Source organism: Branchiostoma floridae, chromosome 12, assembly GCF_000003815.2.
Source record: "Branchiostoma floridae strain S238N-H82 chromosome 12, Bfl_VNyyK, whole genome shotgun sequence".
NCBI lineage: Eukaryota > Metazoa > Chordata > Leptocardii > Amphioxiformes > Branchiostomatidae > Branchiostoma > Branchiostoma floridae.
In genome coordinates this window covers 1-20,516 of record NC_049990.1, presented here as the reverse complement: position 1 = coordinate 20,516, position 20,516 = coordinate 1, and the positions used below count along the sequence as shown (strand labels likewise).

The 20,516-nt window shown below is 42.4% G+C and overlaps 3 protein-coding genes and 1 long non-coding RNA gene across 4 annotated transcripts in view; 1 reads left to right on the top strand and 3 right to left on the bottom strand.

Moving 5' to 3' along the window:
• Nucleotides 1-2,848, top strand: part of LOC118427876 (fibropellin-1-like) — an 18,105-nt gene extending 15,257 nt beyond the window's left edge. Inside the window, exons 2-9 of the mRNA XM_035837838.1 lie at nucleotides 90-200; nucleotides 318-431; nucleotides 758-976; nucleotides 1,232-1,360; nucleotides 1,657-1,776; nucleotides 2,007-2,120; nucleotides 2,263-2,340; nucleotides 2,648-2,848. Coding sequence (XP_035693731.1) covers nucleotides 90-200; nucleotides 318-431; nucleotides 758-976; nucleotides 1,232-1,360; nucleotides 1,657-1,776; nucleotides 2,007-2,120; nucleotides 2,263-2,340; nucleotides 2,648-2,760 — 998 coding nt within the window. The 3' untranslated portion in view covers nucleotides 2,761-2,848. The remainder of the gene's footprint in view (nucleotides 1-89; nucleotides 201-317; nucleotides 432-757; nucleotides 977-1,231; nucleotides 1,361-1,656; nucleotides 1,777-2,006; nucleotides 2,121-2,262; nucleotides 2,341-2,647) is intronic.
• A 524-nt stretch (nucleotides 2,849-3,372) lies between these two features.
• On the bottom strand, nucleotides 3,373-6,176 carry LOC118427874. Its single transcript, XM_035837837.1, has 4 exons — nucleotides 6,134-6,176; nucleotides 5,584-5,982; nucleotides 4,267-4,407; nucleotides 3,373-3,998 (listed from the first exon to the last, which is right to left on the bottom strand). The coding sequence occupies exons 1-3, from the start codon at nucleotides 6,174-6,176 to the stop codon at nucleotides 4,295-4,297; spliced, it is 555 nt and encodes a 184-aa protein (XP_035693730.1). The 3' UTR covers nucleotides 3,373-3,998; nucleotides 4,267-4,294.
• A 6,423-nt stretch (nucleotides 6,177-12,599) lies between these two features.
• Nucleotides 12,600-15,917, bottom strand: LOC118427790. Its single transcript, XR_004832578.1, has 3 exons — nucleotides 15,781-15,917; nucleotides 13,374-13,480; nucleotides 12,600-13,014 (listed from the first exon to the last, which is right to left on the bottom strand). It is a non-coding gene; the product is annotated as an uncharacterized LOC118427790 (long non-coding RNA).
• A 1,038-nt stretch (nucleotides 15,918-16,955) lies between these two features.
• LOC118427329 lies at nucleotides 16,956-20,050 on the bottom strand. Its single transcript, XM_035837065.1, has 2 exons — nucleotides 19,650-20,050; nucleotides 16,956-17,356 (listed from the first exon to the last, which is right to left on the bottom strand). The coding sequence occupies exons 1-2, from the start codon at nucleotides 19,705-19,707 to the stop codon at nucleotides 16,956-16,958; spliced, it is 459 nt and encodes a 152-aa protein (XP_035692958.1). The 5' UTR covers nucleotides 19,708-20,050.
• Between the last annotated feature and the right edge of the window lie 466 nt (nucleotides 20,051-20,516).

Below are 20,516 nucleotides of genomic sequence, written 5' to 3'. Positions count from 1 at the left end.
CCATTGTGGATGGATTGTATGTAAGAAAATAAAAGATCAGAGAAAACATTTCCTGTATAAGGCTGTGGAATGCCTTATGATTTTTTCAGACATCGATGAGTGTGCGTCCTCCCCATGCACACACGGAACCTGCACGGATGGAGTAGCGAGCTACACGTGTAGCTGTGAGAACGGATGGACAGGACTCAACTGTGATCAAGGTTAGCATTTTCTTCTAAATAAACTTACGTATGAGAATGAGCGGATGTATCGAAAATATGAAGTTGTATAGATTCTGCTATTTTCGTTTATTTAAGTCTTCTTTCTTTATGTTTCAGACATTGACGAGTGCGCGAGCAGCCCTTGTTTGCTGGGAGGAACCTGCCTGAATCATGATGGCGGCTACAGCTGTGTCTGTCCTAAAGATACTACTGGGAAGAACTGTGAAACTGGTTAGGCTTTATAATGCAATGACACTTCTTTAAAAAAAACATGGTTTCTGCCCCCTTCTGATGAAATGAGGTTTTCTTTACCGTTATGATACGACATCAAAATTATGAGCACGTGTAAGATCATATGCACCACTGTGAGATGTTAGTCAGTGTAAAGCATGATTTTGAAATTCGCAAAATACGGTATACACATGAGGATGAATTGAACTGAACTGAAGGCTTTCAGTCAAAACGTAACGTAGTATACATTTGAAACATTCATAGAAAATCAAGTATCTCTAAATGAATTGAAATGCCACTTCACTTTTCTTGTTGACCAATCCCAGTGCCCTTTGCTGGAGAATGTTACCAGTTCTCCCCCACCGCTGCTGCCCACCCTGACGCGGCCCGAGCCTGCCGAGCTCAGGACGGACACCTGGTGGATGTGACAGACCAGCAGCAGCAGACTTTCCTCGCTGACAAGATCGCGGCTACCACTGGCGTTTCTACCTGGCTCGCAGTGAAAACAGCGGTGATGTTTTTCAGCAACGGGGCACCTTTTTCAGGTAATTCAAATTGAAGTCCAATGATTTGTATTCTCGATAGATCCCGATAATGCTGATAATGGTAACTGGACATCATAAAAAAGAACCGAAAAAATTTTATTCACGAAAATTGACGAAACAATGTTGTCAACTGAATGTTTGGTATCTTTTTACAACATAATATACAAGCATCTATAACTTAAACGTTAATAATAATACATTAAGTTTACATTATCACCCACAAGTTAATTGCTTTTGTTGAATTATCCCCACCAGCCCCCCTGCAGTGGTCCTCCAGTGAACCCGCCGCGCCCTGTGACCTGTGTGTTCTCCTGGACAGCACGGACAGCTTCCTGGCCAAGACAGCACCGTGCACGGAACAGCACAACTACGTCTGCCAGGATGGTAACGTTAAATCAATTCTGCACGCGTTGTTTCGAGCCTAAACTAAAAATTCACCCTCAAAATTTAAAAGCAGTTATTTTTACTGTGCTAAATGTTAAGTAAAATGAATCGGTCCAACTTTGAACTGTGCATGTGAGAGTTCAAAGTTGAAGGCCCATGACATTTTTATATGCACCGTGCTGGAGACCAGACGTTGTTCTTTTTATTAATTACACACATGCACTACACTGCGCATATGCAGTTGAAACCGTGGATCAGTATATTACAAGTTGACTGCGAAAAATTCAATATTTCAGCCCTGACACCGTGCGGACAGAACATCTGCCAGAACGGCGGCATCTGCACCTCCTGCTTCAACGACTCCGCCGCCTTCTGCGACTGTCCTGCCGGGTTTGACGGGAAGAATTGTGAAATAGGTGGGTACCTTAGTGTAGTCAACTTGAGACGCCATGTTTCCTAAAATAGCATCTTCAATCATAGCCTCCTTCGCAGACTTCAAGGGCAGCGACGTCTATTTGTTGTTGTTTTGTTGTAATTCGCTTTTTTCAACATGGTCTCTATATATGGAATGGAAGCATGACCAGAAGCTCCTGTAGTTTAATTATTGTCACAGTTTCATCATAGGCGTGTTCTTAACGTTTTACAGACATTGACGAGTGCGCCTCCGACCCGTGCCAAAATGGCGGGAGTTGTCATGACGACATCAACTCCTACACCTGCATCTGTCCAACCGGGTACCAAGGAGACCACTGCGAGTCAGGTTGGTACGAGTCTGGGTAGTTTGTAACAACGTCTAATTGACATCGAAGTAATCAAACAAACAAACAAACAAACAAAGGCTTCAAAAACGTTCGGATCATTTTTTTCTAACCTTTTCCTTATCTTTATCTTTTTTTATTTAGACATGGATTGGTGTTCCCAAGTCACGTGTCCTCTTGGGTTTGTCTGCCAGGACTTCACGTTCTACTTCCTCTGCGCTCGTGAGTATAGCTTTCATTATGACATAATAGGTTCAGGTGTAGGTTTTGAAATCGTCTTTATGTAACAGTAAAAAAAAATTGTCATTACTTTTTACGCAGTTTTTTTATATACATGGTAAAGTAATCATAAATGCTTACATGAATGCCATCACTCCATATGATTTGTTATTCTGTTTCCCTAGAAAACAATAGGCAACTTGTCATTTGTATTGAAACAATACGTACAATTATCTTCCTGGTATATTTTATCATTACTTTCGAATACAAAACTGTTAAGAAAATCACCTTCATTGAACATTCCGAACAGACCCGACTCCTATCACCCGTGGGGTCAAGTACAAGTGCAACAGCGCCTCCTGCCCGGACGGCATGTACTGCACCCAGGAGGGCGTGGCCTCGTTCTCATGCAAGCCTGAGTGACGTCACAACCGAAGCCTACCACGTGACAACGACCAGCCAATGGCCGCTTCATGCGTGCCTTGAAATTAGTTTTTTTGTCTTATTTTAAGTCTTTACAAGACATAGAAGTACTACATAGAGATAGAAGATGTTTAATTAATAAAGAACATGCAGAAAAAATTATATTTACAGTTTCTGTCCATTTTTGCCAAATACATTATACACTTACTGCAGCACCCATTTTCCTCATGAACATGTTTCCTAAGCAATCATAATTTCAAGCTATGTATAAATTATACTAGTAAATGATAGTACGTTTCATCTTCTTGTATCTACACCAGGCAAACGTCAAGACAGTATAATTGCTGTCCGTCTTTTTTATGGAATTTAAACAAAAAATCGTAACAGGTTTTATTGCCTGTCATAATGAATCTAAAAAATAGCCAACATAAAAAACTCGCGATTTCAGGTGAAAAATTGCCGTTCGCAATTTAGCGCGGTTCAGTAAGATAAACGCCTAAATTATGCGGTTTATATTCTAGTTCATGACTTCACACAAAAGAATACAAACATCATAGAGTTTTCACATTTGTATTGACCCTCTTTCACAGCAAGGCAATAATACATGTTTTTCTAAATCCTTATCTAATACTGGAGATAGCCGTGAAATTACGCGCAAACTCTAATCTAGTGTTAGAAATACACAAGGATAATCGCAACGTAACGGCACAGTTTGTCAAAACTCATGACAGTTGATATTCACGTGAACAACTTTTCCAAAGTCTTATTCAATATTGGAGATACCAGAGAAGTAACATGCAAACTCTAGTCTAGTACAGCGTTAACAATATACAAGGATAATCGCAACGTAACGGCACAGTTTGTCAAAACTCATGACAGTTGATATTCACGTGAACAACTTTTCCAAAGTCTTATTCAATATTGGAGATACCAGAGAAGTAACATGCAAACTCTAGTCTAGTACAGCGTTAACAATATACAAGGATAATCGCAATGTAACGGTACAGTTTGTCATGACAGTTGATGTTCACAACTTTTCCAAAGCATTATTCAATACTGGAGATACCAGAGAAGTAACATGCAAACTCTAGTCTAATACAGCGTTAACAATATACAAGGATAATCGCAATGTAACGGTACAGTTCGTTTTTCATGACGTCTGCATGCCTTTTAAGAATCAGTTGGAGTTGGAGGCCCAACGGTCAGTCAGAGGTAGTACCGTGGTAGCCGCGGCTGTTCTGACAGAGAAAATGTAAACGTTTTTTAAACAGTTAAAGCCATTCCCGCACTAGATAGGCACCTATTTCCGTATTTTTGCAACCCTATCCTATACAACGTAAATATAGCGAGAAAAGTTGAGAACAAATAGATAACAAGCGATTCCTTATCGAACGCCTTTGCCCGTCTTTACCAATGTCTAACATATTTTTTCACAATGAAAAACGCAGTATTGGATTTTTTCAGGAAAAACATAATCTTGAACAAACATGATTTACACTGTCTTACCCTTCCTTTTTTCCTTTTGGGTCATGACTTAGTCCAACTCCCGTGTCTCCATCTCCCTGGCCATCTCAGCCGCGGCCAGTCTGCGGGCCAGGAGCGCCTTCAGGGCCGCTACACGGGTCCGGGTAGCCTCGGCGCCGCGCTCTGCGGGCAAAAATAATCATTCAAAAATTAATTTCGGGTCCCACCGCTGCTACCGAATGTAGGGGGAGCAATGAAGGGGACTGTTGCATCCAGATCCCGTCAGTATCCATTACACGTGTACGGCTTAGGCTGCATCCTGGATATCCAGAACACGGCCCAAACAGGACGTACATGGGTAGCCTCGGCGCCGCGCTCTGAGGGCAAACAGAGTGTGGGGTTCACGTATCGCCAAACGACCATGCCAAACGGCTGTCAGCCATATTGCAACATCCAAATGTGCTCCTAATACTGGTACAGCCTTCCACAAGGATAACAAGAAAGCTTCTGAAAAAAGCAAACCGCTATCCGCATCCAGCACCTTAGACCTCTCGGCCACGTTGAGTTGATTACGCAATTAAGCGTATACGTATGGAAGGGCTATTGGAAGGGTTTGGTTAAATCGACCGATACATGCATCCATGCATCCATGCAACCGCTGAAGGATTGAAGGGTTGAACGATCCACGGCTGCAAAAGCAAACCGCTATCTGCATTCAGCGCCTTAAACCTCTCGGCAACGTTGACATGATTACGCAATCAGGCGTATGGAATGGCTAATAGAAGGGTTTGGTTGAATCGACCGATCCATGCATCCATCCATGCAACCGTTGAAAGATTGAACGGTTGAAGGGTTGAACGAACGGTTTCTCTCGCCTCAAAGCCGGTGCTACGCACCGGCAAAAAAAGGACGGTCAGTAGAACTACACACACAGTACGAATGTGCCAAAAGTAATAGTCATTCAACATTCTAGAGTCGTACGACATCAAGAAATATAAATCTATGAGGGGGGGGGGGTGTAGCCAACTTTTGCAGACTTCTGGGTTGTAGTGTTTGCCTTTTTCTGGGAATGCACTGGTTCGCGATTTTCAACACGGGCTAACTTCCTCTTCCGATATAGAGAAAGCCCCAGCCCATGTTAAAAATCGTGAACCAGCGCTACGTACCCCCAAAGAATAAACACCGCCGCACCGGAAGCCTGAGAAGGAGAATGGAGAAACTCCACGATCTTAGAGACCAGGGATATAATTTTCATTCTAATTTTCGTTCACAACGCAATGAAATTACCCCTGCAGTAATTAACTCTGCCACCTCCAAACAAAACAGATAAATAAGTGTTTTCAAAGATAGCTTCCTTACTGAGGCCACTGCCAGGCGGCCCGAACACGAGGCTGTCGGCGGACAACATCTGTGCCGAGATGACCATCACAGCGAGAAGCAGCACCAGGGAGGTTTTCATCCTGAGCTCGGCAGTGCGGCTGGGCTGACGGCAGTGCGACTGGGCTGACGGCAGTGCTGCTGGGCTGGCGGCAGTGCGGCTGGGCTGACGGCAGGGCTGCTGGGCTGGCGGCAGTGCGGCTGGGCTGACGGCAGTGCGGCTGGGCTGACGGCAGTGCGGCTGGGCTGGCGGCAGTGCGGCTGGGCTGGCGGCAGTGCGGCTGGGCTGACGGTCTCGTGGGTCTGGAGCTCTATAGTGCCTTGATATCAGCCGGTCTGCCGGCTTATATAGCTCTTGATGTGTTTGCACAATGTAATGACCTAATCATATAATGAGTTAATGGTAGACCTGAACCTGAACCAGAACCTGAATGGTAGACAGATGGTGATAAATAATGATGAGGTTATTGAAAGTTCGGAGTGGACTTGACTATAATTTTGTCGGGTGTCGCTCCTCCCCTGCCACCCGAACCACTGTAGCAGCCCAGAAGACTGTCAAGCATCGCTTTCCCCATGCTGTCTGCCTTTAGAAATTCTCCTGAATTGCTAGCCTCCGGATCCGTAGCAGGCTGTCTGTCCTGTTTCGTCTTTTAGGAGGCTCATAATACAATTTTGCTGGCCGTTTCTTTTTGGACTGGATCAACTGTGCCGCCGTCCCGTAGAAGACCCAGCAGAAATGGCCAGCAAAAGGGTATCATGAAGTGTACCAAAAAGACGGACAAAAGGCCCAGAGAGCCATATATGGAGGCTACTGAATTGCATTCAATTACAAACCTGCACTTCATCCGTTGCACACAATTAATAGAAGAACAGTCATGTATTCTATACCTCTATTTTGTACTTTGTGTAATAGTTGTTGTCATACATTGTATCATGTACAATTGTCGTGCAATAAAGTTCTTCTTCTTCTGTTTTCCCCGTAACTAGAAATAGATAGAGGGATAAATAGACGATCGCAAATTTACACATAGCTTCCGTTTAAGTCGATTTTCTGAGAACGGGGAAGTGATATGGTACTATGGTAATGATAATGGCTATTAATGAGAACTACTATCCGGACGTATTAAAAAAAATTATACATGCATGGAATATGGAGTGTATCTACTTGTTTTGGTTTTGGGGTACTTGTAGTTCGTGACTATTTCTTATAACCCCTGCCAAGCCTTGTTGGTGGCAGCCATTTCCAATACTCAGAGTTACGCTTCAAAGACAAAATGGGGCACTTTAAGTCAAATGTCTTTTGATGTTGTACTCTAATTTGCGGTTTCGTCTATTACAACTTTGTTGTGTGGGTAGTTCCATATTCAGTGGTAGTTTAAATAAATGACCGGATACGACAAAAATGAGCTTGTTGAAATAGATTGTTTGAAGCTCGTAAGCGCCATGCTGGTACTATTGACGTATGTCTTGAATATACATACATCAATGGGGCAGGTTGCTCTTTTGTCTGTTTTTCGTTACTTTTCAGTTCGTAATACTTTATGCTTGCCATTACTCTGTGATTTAGATGTGTGTATGAATTATTTCGTGGTTTATTAGGTATTTTTGATATTAACAAAGTTGTCGACTTTTTATTCTCTCTTGAGAGGTATTCTGTAGTCCAGCCTTGCTAGCTTTTTTTTGCATACCCGGTAAAAAGGCCTAAGGCGTAACACACCAGGTTTGTACTGAACAGTACAAGCAAACTCTAGTCTAGTACAGTGTTAGAAATACACAAGTACGATCGCAAAGTAACGGTACAGTTTGTCATGACCCAAAAAATTGGAGTTGGAGGTATATCAGAGCTAAAATGTACAATTAACGCTAAGTCACCCTTTTCCATGGGGTTACCTTTCTCGGTTGTATTTTAAAACGATCCAATTGTATTTAGGGCTATCAAGTCAACGGACGACAATATTGTAGTTTAAGACAACCATCCATTTATTTTTCAAGCCATTGATAAAGGTTACCACTCGGATTAAGGTGAGCTGGCGGTTGAACATCATAATTTGAATTTTCCATGCTTCTCATGTTTTCTCATATTTTCTACCGGTCTAAATCTTAGGGACATGTTGTAAAAGATTGTATTCGTGAGTTTGGATATTGACGTCTTGCGAGTGGCTCCGTGCATGAGGAAGCTTTAGGTGCAAGCCACAAACGTTACACCTCTGCACGTATAAGAACCCAACATCGAAAGGAGTAGGGTGTGTAGACTGCCGTGCTTATGCACATTTTTTTGTCCAAACTTTTACTATAGACTCCGCTTAACATCCAGTGTACATATCGGAAAACACACACCATCCCTTAATTATCCCTTAGAGATGGCTGCGCATGCTCAACAGTTGATGATCACGTGGATGATCTCATGGTTGGCGCCGAGGTTCTGAAAAGGTACATATAGCGAACAACTTAGGAAAAGATAGTGCCAAATTATACGTCTTTGCCTGTGTCTTCATTTACACAAACACGATCGTATTATAAGCATACGTTACCGATGGAACAACACATGTACATGGATGCAAGAATCGCCATTCCTTCTTTATGTCCATCATGATATGACATGATAAACAAAACATCAAATCCTTATCAAAGTGTGATATACGTTTTTTGCACAATGAAAATGTATCATATAATTTTCAGGAAAAGATAAGAACAAATATGATTTGCACTCTCTTACCTTTGCCTTACTTCTTTTGCGTCATGGCTTAGTCCACCTCCCGTGTCTCCATCTCCCTGGCCATCTCAGCAGCAGCGGCCAGTCTGTGGGCCAGGAGCGCCTTCAGGGCCGCTACACGGGTCCGGGTAGCCTCGGCGCCGCGCTCTGCGGGCAAAAATAATCATTCAAAAATTAATTTCGGGTCCCACCGCTACCTAATGTAGGGGATGCAATGAAGGGGACTGTTGCATCCAGATCCCGTCAGTATCCATAACACGTGTACGGCTTAGGCTGCATCCTGGGTATCCAGAACACGGCCCAAACAGGACGTACATGGGTAGCCTCGGCGCCGCGCTCTGAGGGCAAACATAAGCATTCTGTAACAGTGGGGTTCAAGTACCACCAAACGACCATGCCAAACGGCTGTTAGCCATATTGCAACATCAAAATGTGCTCGTAACACTAGTACACCTACTATAATATTACATGCATATCGTGAAGACACAAGGATAAAGAATAGACGGTCGCTAAAACTACACACACTGTGAGAATGTGCCGAAAGAAATTCAGTCAGTCAACATTTTGGAGTCCTCCGCCATCAAGAAATATCTATGGGGGTGGAGGTGTAGACTCCTTCGCACACTTCTGAGACGTAGTGTTTGCTTTTTTCTGCAGAAGCACTGGTTCGCGATTTTCAACATGGGCTAACTGTCTCTCCCGACATAGAGAAAGCCTTAGCCCATGTTAAAAACCGCGAACCAACGCTACCCAAAAAAAATAAACACCTTCGGAAGCCTGTGAAGGTGGCTAGCGAAAATCCACAATCTTAGAGACCAGGGACACAAATTCATCATAGGTTTCTTAATTTTCGTTCATAACGCAGTAAAATTGCCTCCTGCAGTGAAATTGACCCTGCCACCTCCAAAAATAACAGATAGAGAAATATTTTCAAAGAAACCTCACTTACCGAGGCCCCTGCCATAGGGGTGTCCTATGGGCGCGTATATATTCGGCATCGCGACACTGTCGGCGGCCCACATCTGTGCCGAGATGACCACCACAGCGAGAAGCAGCACCAGGGAGGTTTTCATCATGAACTCGGTACCTAGTAGGGCTGGGCTGACGACTAGTGGGTCTGGAGCTCAATCAAGTGTCGTGATATCAGCCGGACTGCCGGCTTTATACAGCCCTCGATGTGTTTGCACAATGTAATTATCGGAGCTGTTGGTAGATAGATGGTGATATATTATAATGATGAATTTCATCAAAACCGCAGCGGGGCGTCTACTGAACTCACACTTTATCCGTTACACACAATAATGTAACAGTTATGTGATCCATGTAACTTGGAATAAATATAGATATATTTATATACTAGTACATGGATTGAGATTTGTTTTAGATGATCTTTTGAGAGGGTCTGCATGGGGGGTCCCGACAACGATTTACGCTGAATTTAGAAAAAAAAACCTACGTATTACGCTAAATCAAGGAAGGCAATTACGCTAAACTTGGTCGCCTCGCTACGAATTACGAAGATGGTTTCCCTACGAGTTACGGGAAATAAAAATAGGCGATGTAACTATTGTCCGGACGTTTTAAGCAGACTACATATGCATGGACTATGGGCTGTATCTGTTTGATTCTTGTTTTGGAGTTTGTGACTATTTTTCGTACCCCGTCCCGAGACCAGAAGAGATGGTGGCAGCCATTTCTAATGCTCAAAGTTACGCTTCAATAACAAAAATTAGAGCACTTAAAGCCTAATGTCTTTTTATGTTGTGCTCTAATTTGCGATTCCGTCTATTACAACTCCGTTGTGTGGGTACTTGCATATTCAGTGAGCATCGAAATGAATGACCGGATACGACAAAAATGAGCTTGTAAAATTGAATGTTTGAACCATGATTGTACTATTCACCCATTGACTTACTTGAATATGCATACATCGATGGGGAAAGTTTCTTTCTTCTGCTTTTCGTTATTTTTCAGTTTGCAGTACTTTACGATTGCGCCTTGCGGTATGATCAAAATGTATGTATAAATTATTTCGTGGTTCAGTAGATCAAGTGTCTTGATATTAGCAACAATGTCGACTTTATTTTTCCTCTTGAGAGGTAAACAGGAGCCCAGCCTTGCTATCTACGGTCCGGCCCGGTCACTATCCAGCTTGCGAAGAGGTATTGCATATGTAATGATCGGAGTTGTGCTTCAATGATAAAAGGGAACAAACGTAGTTGAAAGTCTTTAGGTCTTGTATTCTAATGTGTGGATCTTTCCATCACAACTGTGATCTGTGGGTACTTACATAGTCAGTGATAATTTAAATAAACAACCGGATACTACAAAAATGAGCTTGTTAGAATTGAATGTTTGAACCCACCATGCATGCTGGCACTATTGACCTATTTTGGCTTACTTGAGTATGCATTCATCAATTGGGAAGGTATTTCATAATTTTCTCTTTGCGGTACTTTATTCTTACGCTTACGGTATTATCTAAATGTGTGCATGAATTCTTTCGTGGTTCAGTAGCTCAAGTGTCTTGATAATTAGCAACAATGTCGACTTTATTTTTCCTCTTGAGAGGTAAACAGGAGCCCAGCCTTGCTAGCTATGGTCCGGTCCGGTCGCTATCCGGCTTGCGAAGAGGTATTACATATGTAATGATTGGAGTTGCGCTTCAATGATAAAAAAGGAACAAACATAGTTGAAAGTCTTTAGGTGTTGTATTCTAATTTGTGGATCCTTCCGTCACAGCTGTGATCTGTGGGTACTTCCATATTCAGTGATCGTTTAAATAAACAACCGGATACGACAAAATTGACCATGAGCTTGTCAAAATTGAATGTTTGAACCCACCATGCATGCTGGCACTATTGACCTATTTTGGCTTACTTGAGTATGCATACATCAATTGGGAAGGTTTTTCATAATTTTCTGTTTGCGGTACTTTATTCTTACGTTTACGGTATTCTCTAAATGTGTGCATGAATTCTTTCGTGGTTCAGTAGATCAAGCGTCTTGATATCAGCAACAATGTCGACTTTATTTCCTCTAGTGAGAGACAGTTTGGAGTCCAGTCTGGCTAGCGAAGAGGTATTGCATTAAAATGATCGGAGTTGCGCTTTAATGATAAAATGGAACACACATAGCTTTTTTTTGCAAACCCGGTAAACTGCACTATGCGTAACACACCAGGTTTGTACTGAACAGTACAAGCAAACTCTAGTCTAGTACAGTGTTAGAAATACACAAGTACGATCGCAAAGTAACGGTACAGTTTGTCATGACCCAAAAAATTGGAGGAATATCAGAGGTAGTAGCTAAAATGTACAATCAACGGTAAGTCACCCTTTTCCACGGGGTTACCTTTATCGGTTGTATTTTAAAACGATCCAACTCTCCCTCTCCCTCTCCCTCTCACTCTCTCTCTCTCTCTCTCTCTCTCTCTCTCTCTGTCTCTCTCTCTCTCTCTCTCTCTCTCTCAAACGCTATAACAATAAATATCACAATGTGAAACTCACACGCACTCTATGTCCCCCCATATCTGACACCGGCGAAAATCATAGGGACATGTTGCAAAAGATAGTATTAGAAAGCTTGAGGGAGATGATTAGCGAGCGGATATGAGCACATAAGAGGAAGCTTTAGGTGCAAGCAACAAACGATACACCTCTGCACGTAAAAGAAACCGGAACACTTAGCAAAAGAAGAAGGGTTTCAAGACCGACGTGCAGATGCCCAAATTTTTAATCAAAACTTTTACTAAAGACTCCGAGAAACATACAGAGTACAGAAAAACATACACTATCCCATCATTACATAAAAAGAGACACTATCCCGACATTACACAAAAACAGACACTATCCATTCATTACATAAAAACAGACACTATCCCCTCATTAGAGAAAAACCAGACACTAGCGCTTAAATTACAGAAAAACAGACACTATCCCTTAATTACAGAAAAACAGACACTATCCCTTAATTACAGAAAAACAGACACTATCCCTTAATTACAGAAAAACAGACACTATCCCTTAATTACAGAAAAACAGACGTTATCCCTTCATTACAGAAAAACAGACACTATCCCTTAATTACAGAAAAACAGACACTATCCCTTAATTACAGAAGAACAGACACTATCCCTTAATTACAGAAAAACAGACACTATCCCTTAATTACAGAAAAACAGACACTATTCCTTAATTACAGAAAAACAGACACTATCCCTTAATTACAGAAAAACAGACACTATCCCTTAATTACAGAAAAACAGACACTATCTCGGTAATTACAGAAAAACAGACACTATCCCTTAATTACAGAAGAACAGACACTATCCCTTAATTACAGAAAAACAGACACTATCCCTTAATTACAGAAGAACAGACACTATCCCTTAATTACAGAAAAACAGACACTATCCCTTAATTACAGAAGAACAGACACTATCCCTTAATTACAGAAAAACAGACACTATCCCTTAATTACAGAAGAACAGACACTATCCCTTAATTACAGAAAAACAGACACTATCCCTTAATTACAGAAAACAGACACTATCCCTTAATTACAGAAGAACAGACACTATCCCTTAATTACAGAAAAACAGACACTATCCCTTAATTACAGAAAACAGACACTATCTCTTATTTATCCTTATTATAATTGATGATGACGTGACTGATCTCATGGTCCACGCAGAGGTCCTGAAAAGGTACATATAGCGAACAACTTAGGAAAAAAGGTAAATACAGGCAGTGCCAAAATTATAAGTCTTTGCCTCTGTCTTATACGAATTTAACGTTGCTTCATTTACACAAAAACGATTGCATTGTAGGCAGGTACGTTACCGATAAAACAACACATGTATATGAATGAGACAGCAAACCACAAGTTAGCAAGAATCGCCATTCCTTCTTTATGTCCATCATGATATGACATGATAAGCAGAACATCAAATCCTTATCAAAGCGTTATATATGTGTTTCCCACGTTAAAAAAGATGTATCATATAGGATTGTGAGGAAAACATAATCTTGAACAAAAATGATCTGCACTGTCTTACTTTTTCTCTATTCCTTATGCGTCATCACTTGGTTCACCTCCAATTTGTCCAGCTCCCTGGCCTTCTCATCAGTGGCCAGTATGCGGCCCGGGCCAGCAGCGACTGCTCTGTGATCAAACATAATCATTCAAGGATCAATTTCGTATCACATCGCTGTCACAAAATGTGCGTGGAGCAATGAAGGGGACTGTTGCATCCATATCCCGCCAGTATCCAGAACACGGCTTAGGTCACATCCTTATGGGGAGGGAGTTGTTTTCCGGAGCTGCGCAGAAAGTGCCCGGTGCCTACCCTTAGCCTGTTTCTTTTAGATGAATTTTTTTCCCTGGGCAAATTTCGATCACAAAGGTCTATGTTTCTGCAAGAGTGACTGAAGCATGTATATTTTTAAAATCTTGCCAAAAATTGTGACCTTTGGCATGCTTTGACCTATGAGTGACCTTCATATTCATGACTGGCACATGGACTGATCCATTAGGGGAGGGGGTGCAATCCTGACATCATGACAATCATCTGGCTGTAGGCTAGCTCGTTAAAATACCGGAGTTGAACTCGGGCTTTTTGAACCAAAACAAACCTAACAAATCCAGCTTTGCAGTGGGGGTAAAGACTTGAGGTTTGAAATGTAGGTAAATGTGTTTTTAAGTGATTGTTTGACATGGCTTAACCATGTAGGGAATGGGCAATTCGATTTAGCAGCCCCTCCCCTGAAGTTTGTTGTGTGTTGGTTCGAATAAAGTTCCTAAACAGGGAACATGCGGCTCCAGCGTCTTTTCTGAAGATGTGGCGTAAGTGTGAACGGTTGGCTTGAGGTTGTCCTTCCCCACATATTATACGGCTTAGACCACATCCTGGATATCCAGAACACGGCCTGAGCAGGACGACGCGTCCTGGATATCTAGAACACGGCCCAAACAGGACATACACGGGTAGTCTCAGCGTTACGCTCTGAGATCAAACATAATCATTCAAAGATCAATTTTGTATTCCACCGCTGCCACCAAGTGTAATTTGTCATTGGAAGGTGGAAATGTGTTAGATACAGTCTTGTCCAAAACAGGTGATTATATATTTGAAATCACTTATGAACGTTAACATTTTGTGTGTTTTTATAGATTATTGTAGCCATTATAGTATTTTCTTAACCAGTTGACATATACATGAATAAGACAGCAATTAGATTGCTCCTAACACTAGTGCAACAACCATATTACATACATGTCAAGAAGACAGATAGCTTAAAGATGAAAAATAGATGTTCACTATAACTCCACACACACAGTACGAATGAGCCGAAAGTAACCTTCAGTCAACATTTTAGAGTTGTGCGACATCAAGAAATATAATCTATTTCAGCCTCCTTCGCAGGCTTCTAAAGCGGTGACTTTTTGGTGTGTGTGGGGGGGGAGGGGGGTAGATGGTGACTTTTTGGTGTGTGTGGGGGGGGAGGGGGGTAGATGATTCGCAATTTTCAACATGGGCTTTCTAAGGACATAGAGAGATCCTTAACCCAAGTTTAACATCGCCAGGGAGGTTTTCATCCTGAACTCGGCAGTGCGGCTGAGCTGAAGGTCTTATAGGTCTGGAGCTCAAGTGCCTTGATGTCAGCCGGACTGTCGGCTTTATGTATTATTTGATGTGTTTGTACAATCTAATGATCTAATCATATAATGAGTTGATGGTAAGCAGATGGTGAAAAATGATGAGGTTATTGAAAGTTCGCAGTGGAGCTTCTGCTGAATTGATACCCACCATAGCAGACTCTCTGGCCCCTTTGGGGCTCATAATACACTTTTGCTGGCCGTTTCCTTTTGCACTGGGTCACTTGTGCCCGTAGATTAATTCCGAGTACATTAACATACATCAATCCGTTTTAACTGATTGTCCAAGAAGTGGGAAGTGATACAGTAATGGTAATGATAATGGGTATTAATTTGTGCATCTTTCCATTACAACTCTGTTGTGTGGGTATTTCCAAAACCGGATGCGACAAAAATGAGCTTGTCAAAATTGGATGTTTGAAGGTTTTCAGCGCCATGCTGGTATTATTGCCATAGTTATTGAATATGCATACATCAGTGGGGAAGGTTTTTGCTTCTACTTTTCGTTACTTTTTTGTTTGCAGTACTTCATGCTTGCCATTTTGCCATGAGTTAAATGTAGGAATAAATCATACTTTTTTTGTGGTTCAGTAACTCAAGTTTCTTGCCAAATTGTGAGCTGTGTATATGTTTTGAGAGGTAGCCTAGAGATTTTCCTATCAACCTCTGCTTCGAGAGTAACGAAAACCCCATGTTCCCATCATACCGACTTTGCAGGGACAAACAAATATATCTTCTATTGAAAGTGCCTCGTTGCATGCCAACAGCAGTTAGAATTTATGATATTGAAGGAAAGCATTACTAACCTTGATCGCAGTCCTGTCCTGTCCAGCCGTTCTCACAGCTACAGGTGTAGCTCCCGACATCATCAGTACAGGTGCCATGTGCGCATGGAGACTTGGCACACGTAGGGGCTGGAAACAGAGTTTTTCACATCAAGTTGGTCATTTCTTCTGCCCAAACACAAGATACAGACCGAGACGAATCTTCCGACTGAAGTGCTGTCCACTGCTATATATGTTTACCCCTCCCAGCCCCGTCCCATCTCAGCCAAGTCAATTGTTGACCCACACCTGTGCATAACTAACCTCTTTAATGTCATTGAAAAGGACCTTGAAGAACGGTAGACTGACAGCCAATGTAGATTAATTGTACAAATTTACTATTGATATTTTGGCATGAACCCCACCTATTGTTACACTACTCCATGTTTGATCATAGTGTAGTAACAGACTTTGTCTTTCCTGACTGTTCCACTGCCCATGTACTGCATGTTAAGTTACACATGTAATTCGTCCAGACACACCAGTATATGTTATCCCTCCATGTGCAATAGTACTCGACTGTACAAACACTAGTCTTAGTGGTTGACAAATGTACCATTTTTGTTTTTGTTTTTAATTAAAAAAAGTCAATTGTTATGATAAAGATGATTGCTTAGTTTTTTAAACTATTATATGCATTCAAAGTTTATGTATATTCTGTCCTTTATGGAAATAAATGTTGGATATCTCCCACCATCCCGAAAAAAAAATCGAAGTTGCTTCAATGACATCGGCTTGGGAAACAATTTCTTAATTCATATTGCTATTATCATTTGATTTCATTGATCACACATTTTCTTTTTTGTATTACTATAACATATGACTGTGTTAGTTACTTCTCCTTGTTATTTATTGATCCACTGATCATACATCTTTTGTTGTATCATTATAACATATGATTGTGTTAGTTACTTATGTTTGTTATTTATTGATTTCACTGATCGTACATCTTTTGTATAATTATAACATGTGCTAGTTCTTTCTTTGTTAATTATGATTTCATTGATCATACATTTTGTATAAGCATAGAGGAGGAGGGCACAGCATAAACCGTTAAGGTTTTTCCCTCCCCCTGCACCTGTATTATATTTTATTCTCTTCTGTATCTATTATCATTTTGTATGTGGAAACTGAATAAACAAACAAACAAACAATTTCTATGCAACATCCTCACCTGCACACAGCGCGTACATGTTGTTGTAATTCGCTCCTTTCAGGCCAAGAACAGCGTTGTCAGACATATATTCCACTCCGAAAGCGCTGTCCCGGCCAGCAGCGTACACAAAGGTTTCATCAAGCGGCTGACACCGACTGCCGTACCCGCTCGTGCGCCCACACAGTTCACCGGAGAGAGCATTGAGCGTTATGTATTCGGCATGGTGAAACTTGATGCAGCCTGGGGCCCACCAGCCCCACTTGTCCCTCCCCCTCCGGTAGCACGGTAACTTCATCCCCGCCGCTTTACACGTGGCCTTCACGTTGGCATTGGTCATCGGGCCTGTCGCACGAATCTTCCAAAAGGACCAGTTGTCAATCGTGGTCAGGTACACCTGTTGGTCTTAGAAAAGTTAGACATCTTATGAAATGTGTTTACTTCATACGCTATACTTTTGCATTAGTGTTCATGAGAATAAATAAACAACAGGTGTACGGTGAGAGATATCAGGTGTGAGATATTTTTGCACATTTGCTTTTGTTGTTTAATTGGTTCTGCTGGAGTTAACTGTTCCCTGGGAGGAGCGGATAAGTGAAGCCAACGAACGGAAGAGGGCAAAGTATGCCGAGCTGGTAGTACAAAGCCAGAGTAAGGGGTGGAGAGCCCGGTGTGTACCAGTGGAGGTTTGGTTGCCGGGGTTTCGCAGGGCAATCTTTGACTTATGTGTTAAAACTCCTTGGAGTCAGAGGTTTCCCGCTTTGGAACTCCATCAGGGATATTCTGGAGGCTGCAGAGAAAGCCTCACGTTGGTTGTGGTTCCGTAGGGGGGAACCGTGGAAGCCATACGGACACAGGTCGGGGTGTATGATGATCAAAGACCTGAAACACCCAATGACCCCGGGTTCCTCACTGATGATGTGTCCCTGTCCGCACTACCAGAGTGTATTCTAGAGATTATGAAACAATGTTGTAATTAGCGTAATCTATTCTTAAATTAGTTTATGACTAAACCCTTGCAGTTCAGAACAAGCTACGGAGGCAGCTTTCGTCAGATATCAAACGATATCGGCACCCCAAAAGATCAAGAAGCTTTTGGTCAAAGATTAAAAGGATCAAAAAGATCATAAATTCAAGAAAATTTGGAAGCTCTGATGTAGTATCAAGAAAAAACACCAGGAGACACAAAAGCAACCATCAACCTTGCTTTCCCAAAACTATCTACATACCAAGTATCATTACAATCCATCCAGCGGCTTTTAGTTTATGCTGTCCACAGATATCCAAAAACGCATTCAAACAGATAAACCCACTCATCAGCGTTAGGTATGCTGGTCTAGACGATGTGTCCCTGGTAGGGCTGGGTATCGGTGCAGCGTACCGGTACAAAACCGGACCTGAAAAAATCAGGTGGACCGGATGTTGGATCGATTAGAAAATTTACAGATTATTTCATCAAGCATTCACACGTTTTGGCGCTTGCAGGTGGAAGAAAATAACAATAGTGAAGTAGTCAAGAGTAGAGTTTATGCTAATTTCTACCAAGTTTTACATCCAATCGTACAAGTGCAGTTAGCGTTGTGGGATTTTAAAACGCCAGTGTAAGTCTAATACTCTACCAAACAGATTTCTATGTAGTGAAATGGACCATAGGTATGTGAGTCATACTGTATCAGGTCCAGGTTCAGGTCCGGACCTGGACCTGATCCTTTGGACCTGAACAGGACCTGGACCTGAATTTCCTGTACCGGTACCCAGCCCTAGTTCCTGGGTTTCATCAACAAGCTTTCTCCACTGGCCAGCTACCGGAGCGCTGGAAAACACTCATCATTGTTGCAGTTCCGAAAACGGGAGACAAACCCCGATAGTTATAGGGGAATCAGTTTGATATCACTCGTCATGAAGCTTTACAACAGGATGCTACTGTAAATGCAGAAAATTTCGCGGTGGTTTTATGTCCGCGCTTTTCGCGTTGCAAATTTGCCGCGAAATTAAAACCACCTCGAACATTTTCCATGGCAGCAAGAGACTACAGCGCATGTTGGTACACAGCATGAGGAGAGTGTGGCAGTCGGGAAATTCTGACGACTTCAAACGATGCCTCTGTGTCTCTACAGTTGAGTGTGTGCTGCTGTATGGCTGGACACTAACAGTACAGGATGAGAAGGCACTGGATGGCATGTACACCAGAATGCTAAGCAGAGCTCTAAATGTGTGATGGGAGGACCATGTGAAAAATACAGCACTATAGGGTAACCTGCCTAGATTAAGTGATATGATCAGGCAAAGGCGCGTGCAGCTCTCTGGCCACTATGTGCGACACCCTGGGTTAGTGGCAAATGACCTGATCTTATGGGAACCGGTCCAGGGCAAGAGAAAACCTGGCAGGCGGAGAACTAACTTTATAGACACACTCAAGCGAGATTCCTGGCTCGACAGAATGAGCAGCGCAGCTCAGTGAACTAAGATCACTGGTGGAGGATAGGGAGGAGTGGAGAAGGAGGGTCCAGCATGCTTCCCGAGTTGACATCTGATGATGCCCTCGACTGACTGAGCCACACATAGACAGGCTCACCAAAAATAACACCTCCATTTTTATGTTAAAACAACTAATGGCCCACCTCTGTCATAACTCGCACTTGATTCCCAGAAATACTGCTATGTAAGAAAGTTATTCCCACAAATCGTTTATCTCTACCTTGTGCCGATCCCGGCCAGACGATCACAGCCGCGATGAGCAACAGAAACTTCCACATCTTTGCGGTCCGTTGAGCTGAGTTAGACTGCGGTACGTGCCTAGTTTGTTCTGTGTGTTACTTGTGTAGGATAAAGGTCTCGTGCGGGCCTCGGTAGAAAGTCATTAAGTCAGCTGCATAATTATCCTGGACTCCAGTGGTGCGTGTCGCAAATTCTCAAAACTGCTCCATTAACGTTACTTTGACATAACTTTGATAGAACTGCCTTCCCTGAAGGAGAGGAGATAAGCAGCTGCTGTTTCCCTGTTCAAGGCAATGCTGCACCCTGAACACCCACTACATGACCTGGTGCCCGCCCAGAGACTGTCAGCTACTGGAAGAACACTAAGAAATAGACAGATCATCTCAGTGCCATTTGCCAGAACGAAAAGACTGAAGCAGTCTTTCGTGCACTGTGCCCTCAGACTGTATAACAATTCTGCATAGCACATAGCGTGTATGTTTAACGTTTCGACTATGACTGTTCAGTAAAAGTATTGTACATATTGTACCCAATTCAGGGAGGCTTGTATAGCTTGTCCCCCTGCCAATGTACTTTTGAGGAATGATAATAAATGAAATAAATCTTGGCTCAAGACAAACCCGGTGATTACAAGACCCAGGCCTGGTATCGGCGCTGTTTATGAAGACCAAGATGTTACTACGTCCGGACGGCCGATAATACATGAGGCACAAAGTGTCGCAACTATAACCAAAGTTCTGTGACAAGGCGGCAGGAAGGAGGGGGGCTGTTGTGGACTCCTTGAGTCAATGTGGAAAGATCCATTTTACAATGCCAGGTCCATTTCATGATACTCCAATAAAAATCA

Bases quoted from the DNA above. Each gene is read 5' to 3' on its own strand.
- LOC118427874 (XM_035837837.1), bottom strand. From the start codon at position 6,176: ATGGGGAAAGCGATGCTTGACAGTCTTCTGGGCTGCTACAGTG. The intron at 5,983-6,133 runs GTTCGGGTGGCA...TTATATGATTAG, and splicing joins TCTTCTGGGCTGCTACAGTG to GTCATTACATTGTGCAAACA. The intron at 4,408-5,583 runs GTAAGGAAGCTA...TTTTGCCCGCAG, and splicing joins GCCGCCTGGCAGTGGCCTCA to AGCGCGGCGCCGAGGCTACC.
- LOC118427329 (XM_035837065.1), bottom strand. From the start codon at position 19,707: ATGTGGAAGTTTCTGTTGCTCATCGCGGCTGTGATCGTCTGGCCGGGA. The intron at 17,357-19,649 runs GTAGAGATAAAC...AACTTTTCTAAG, and splicing joins CTGGCCGGGATCGGCACAAG to ACCAACAGGTGTACCTGACC.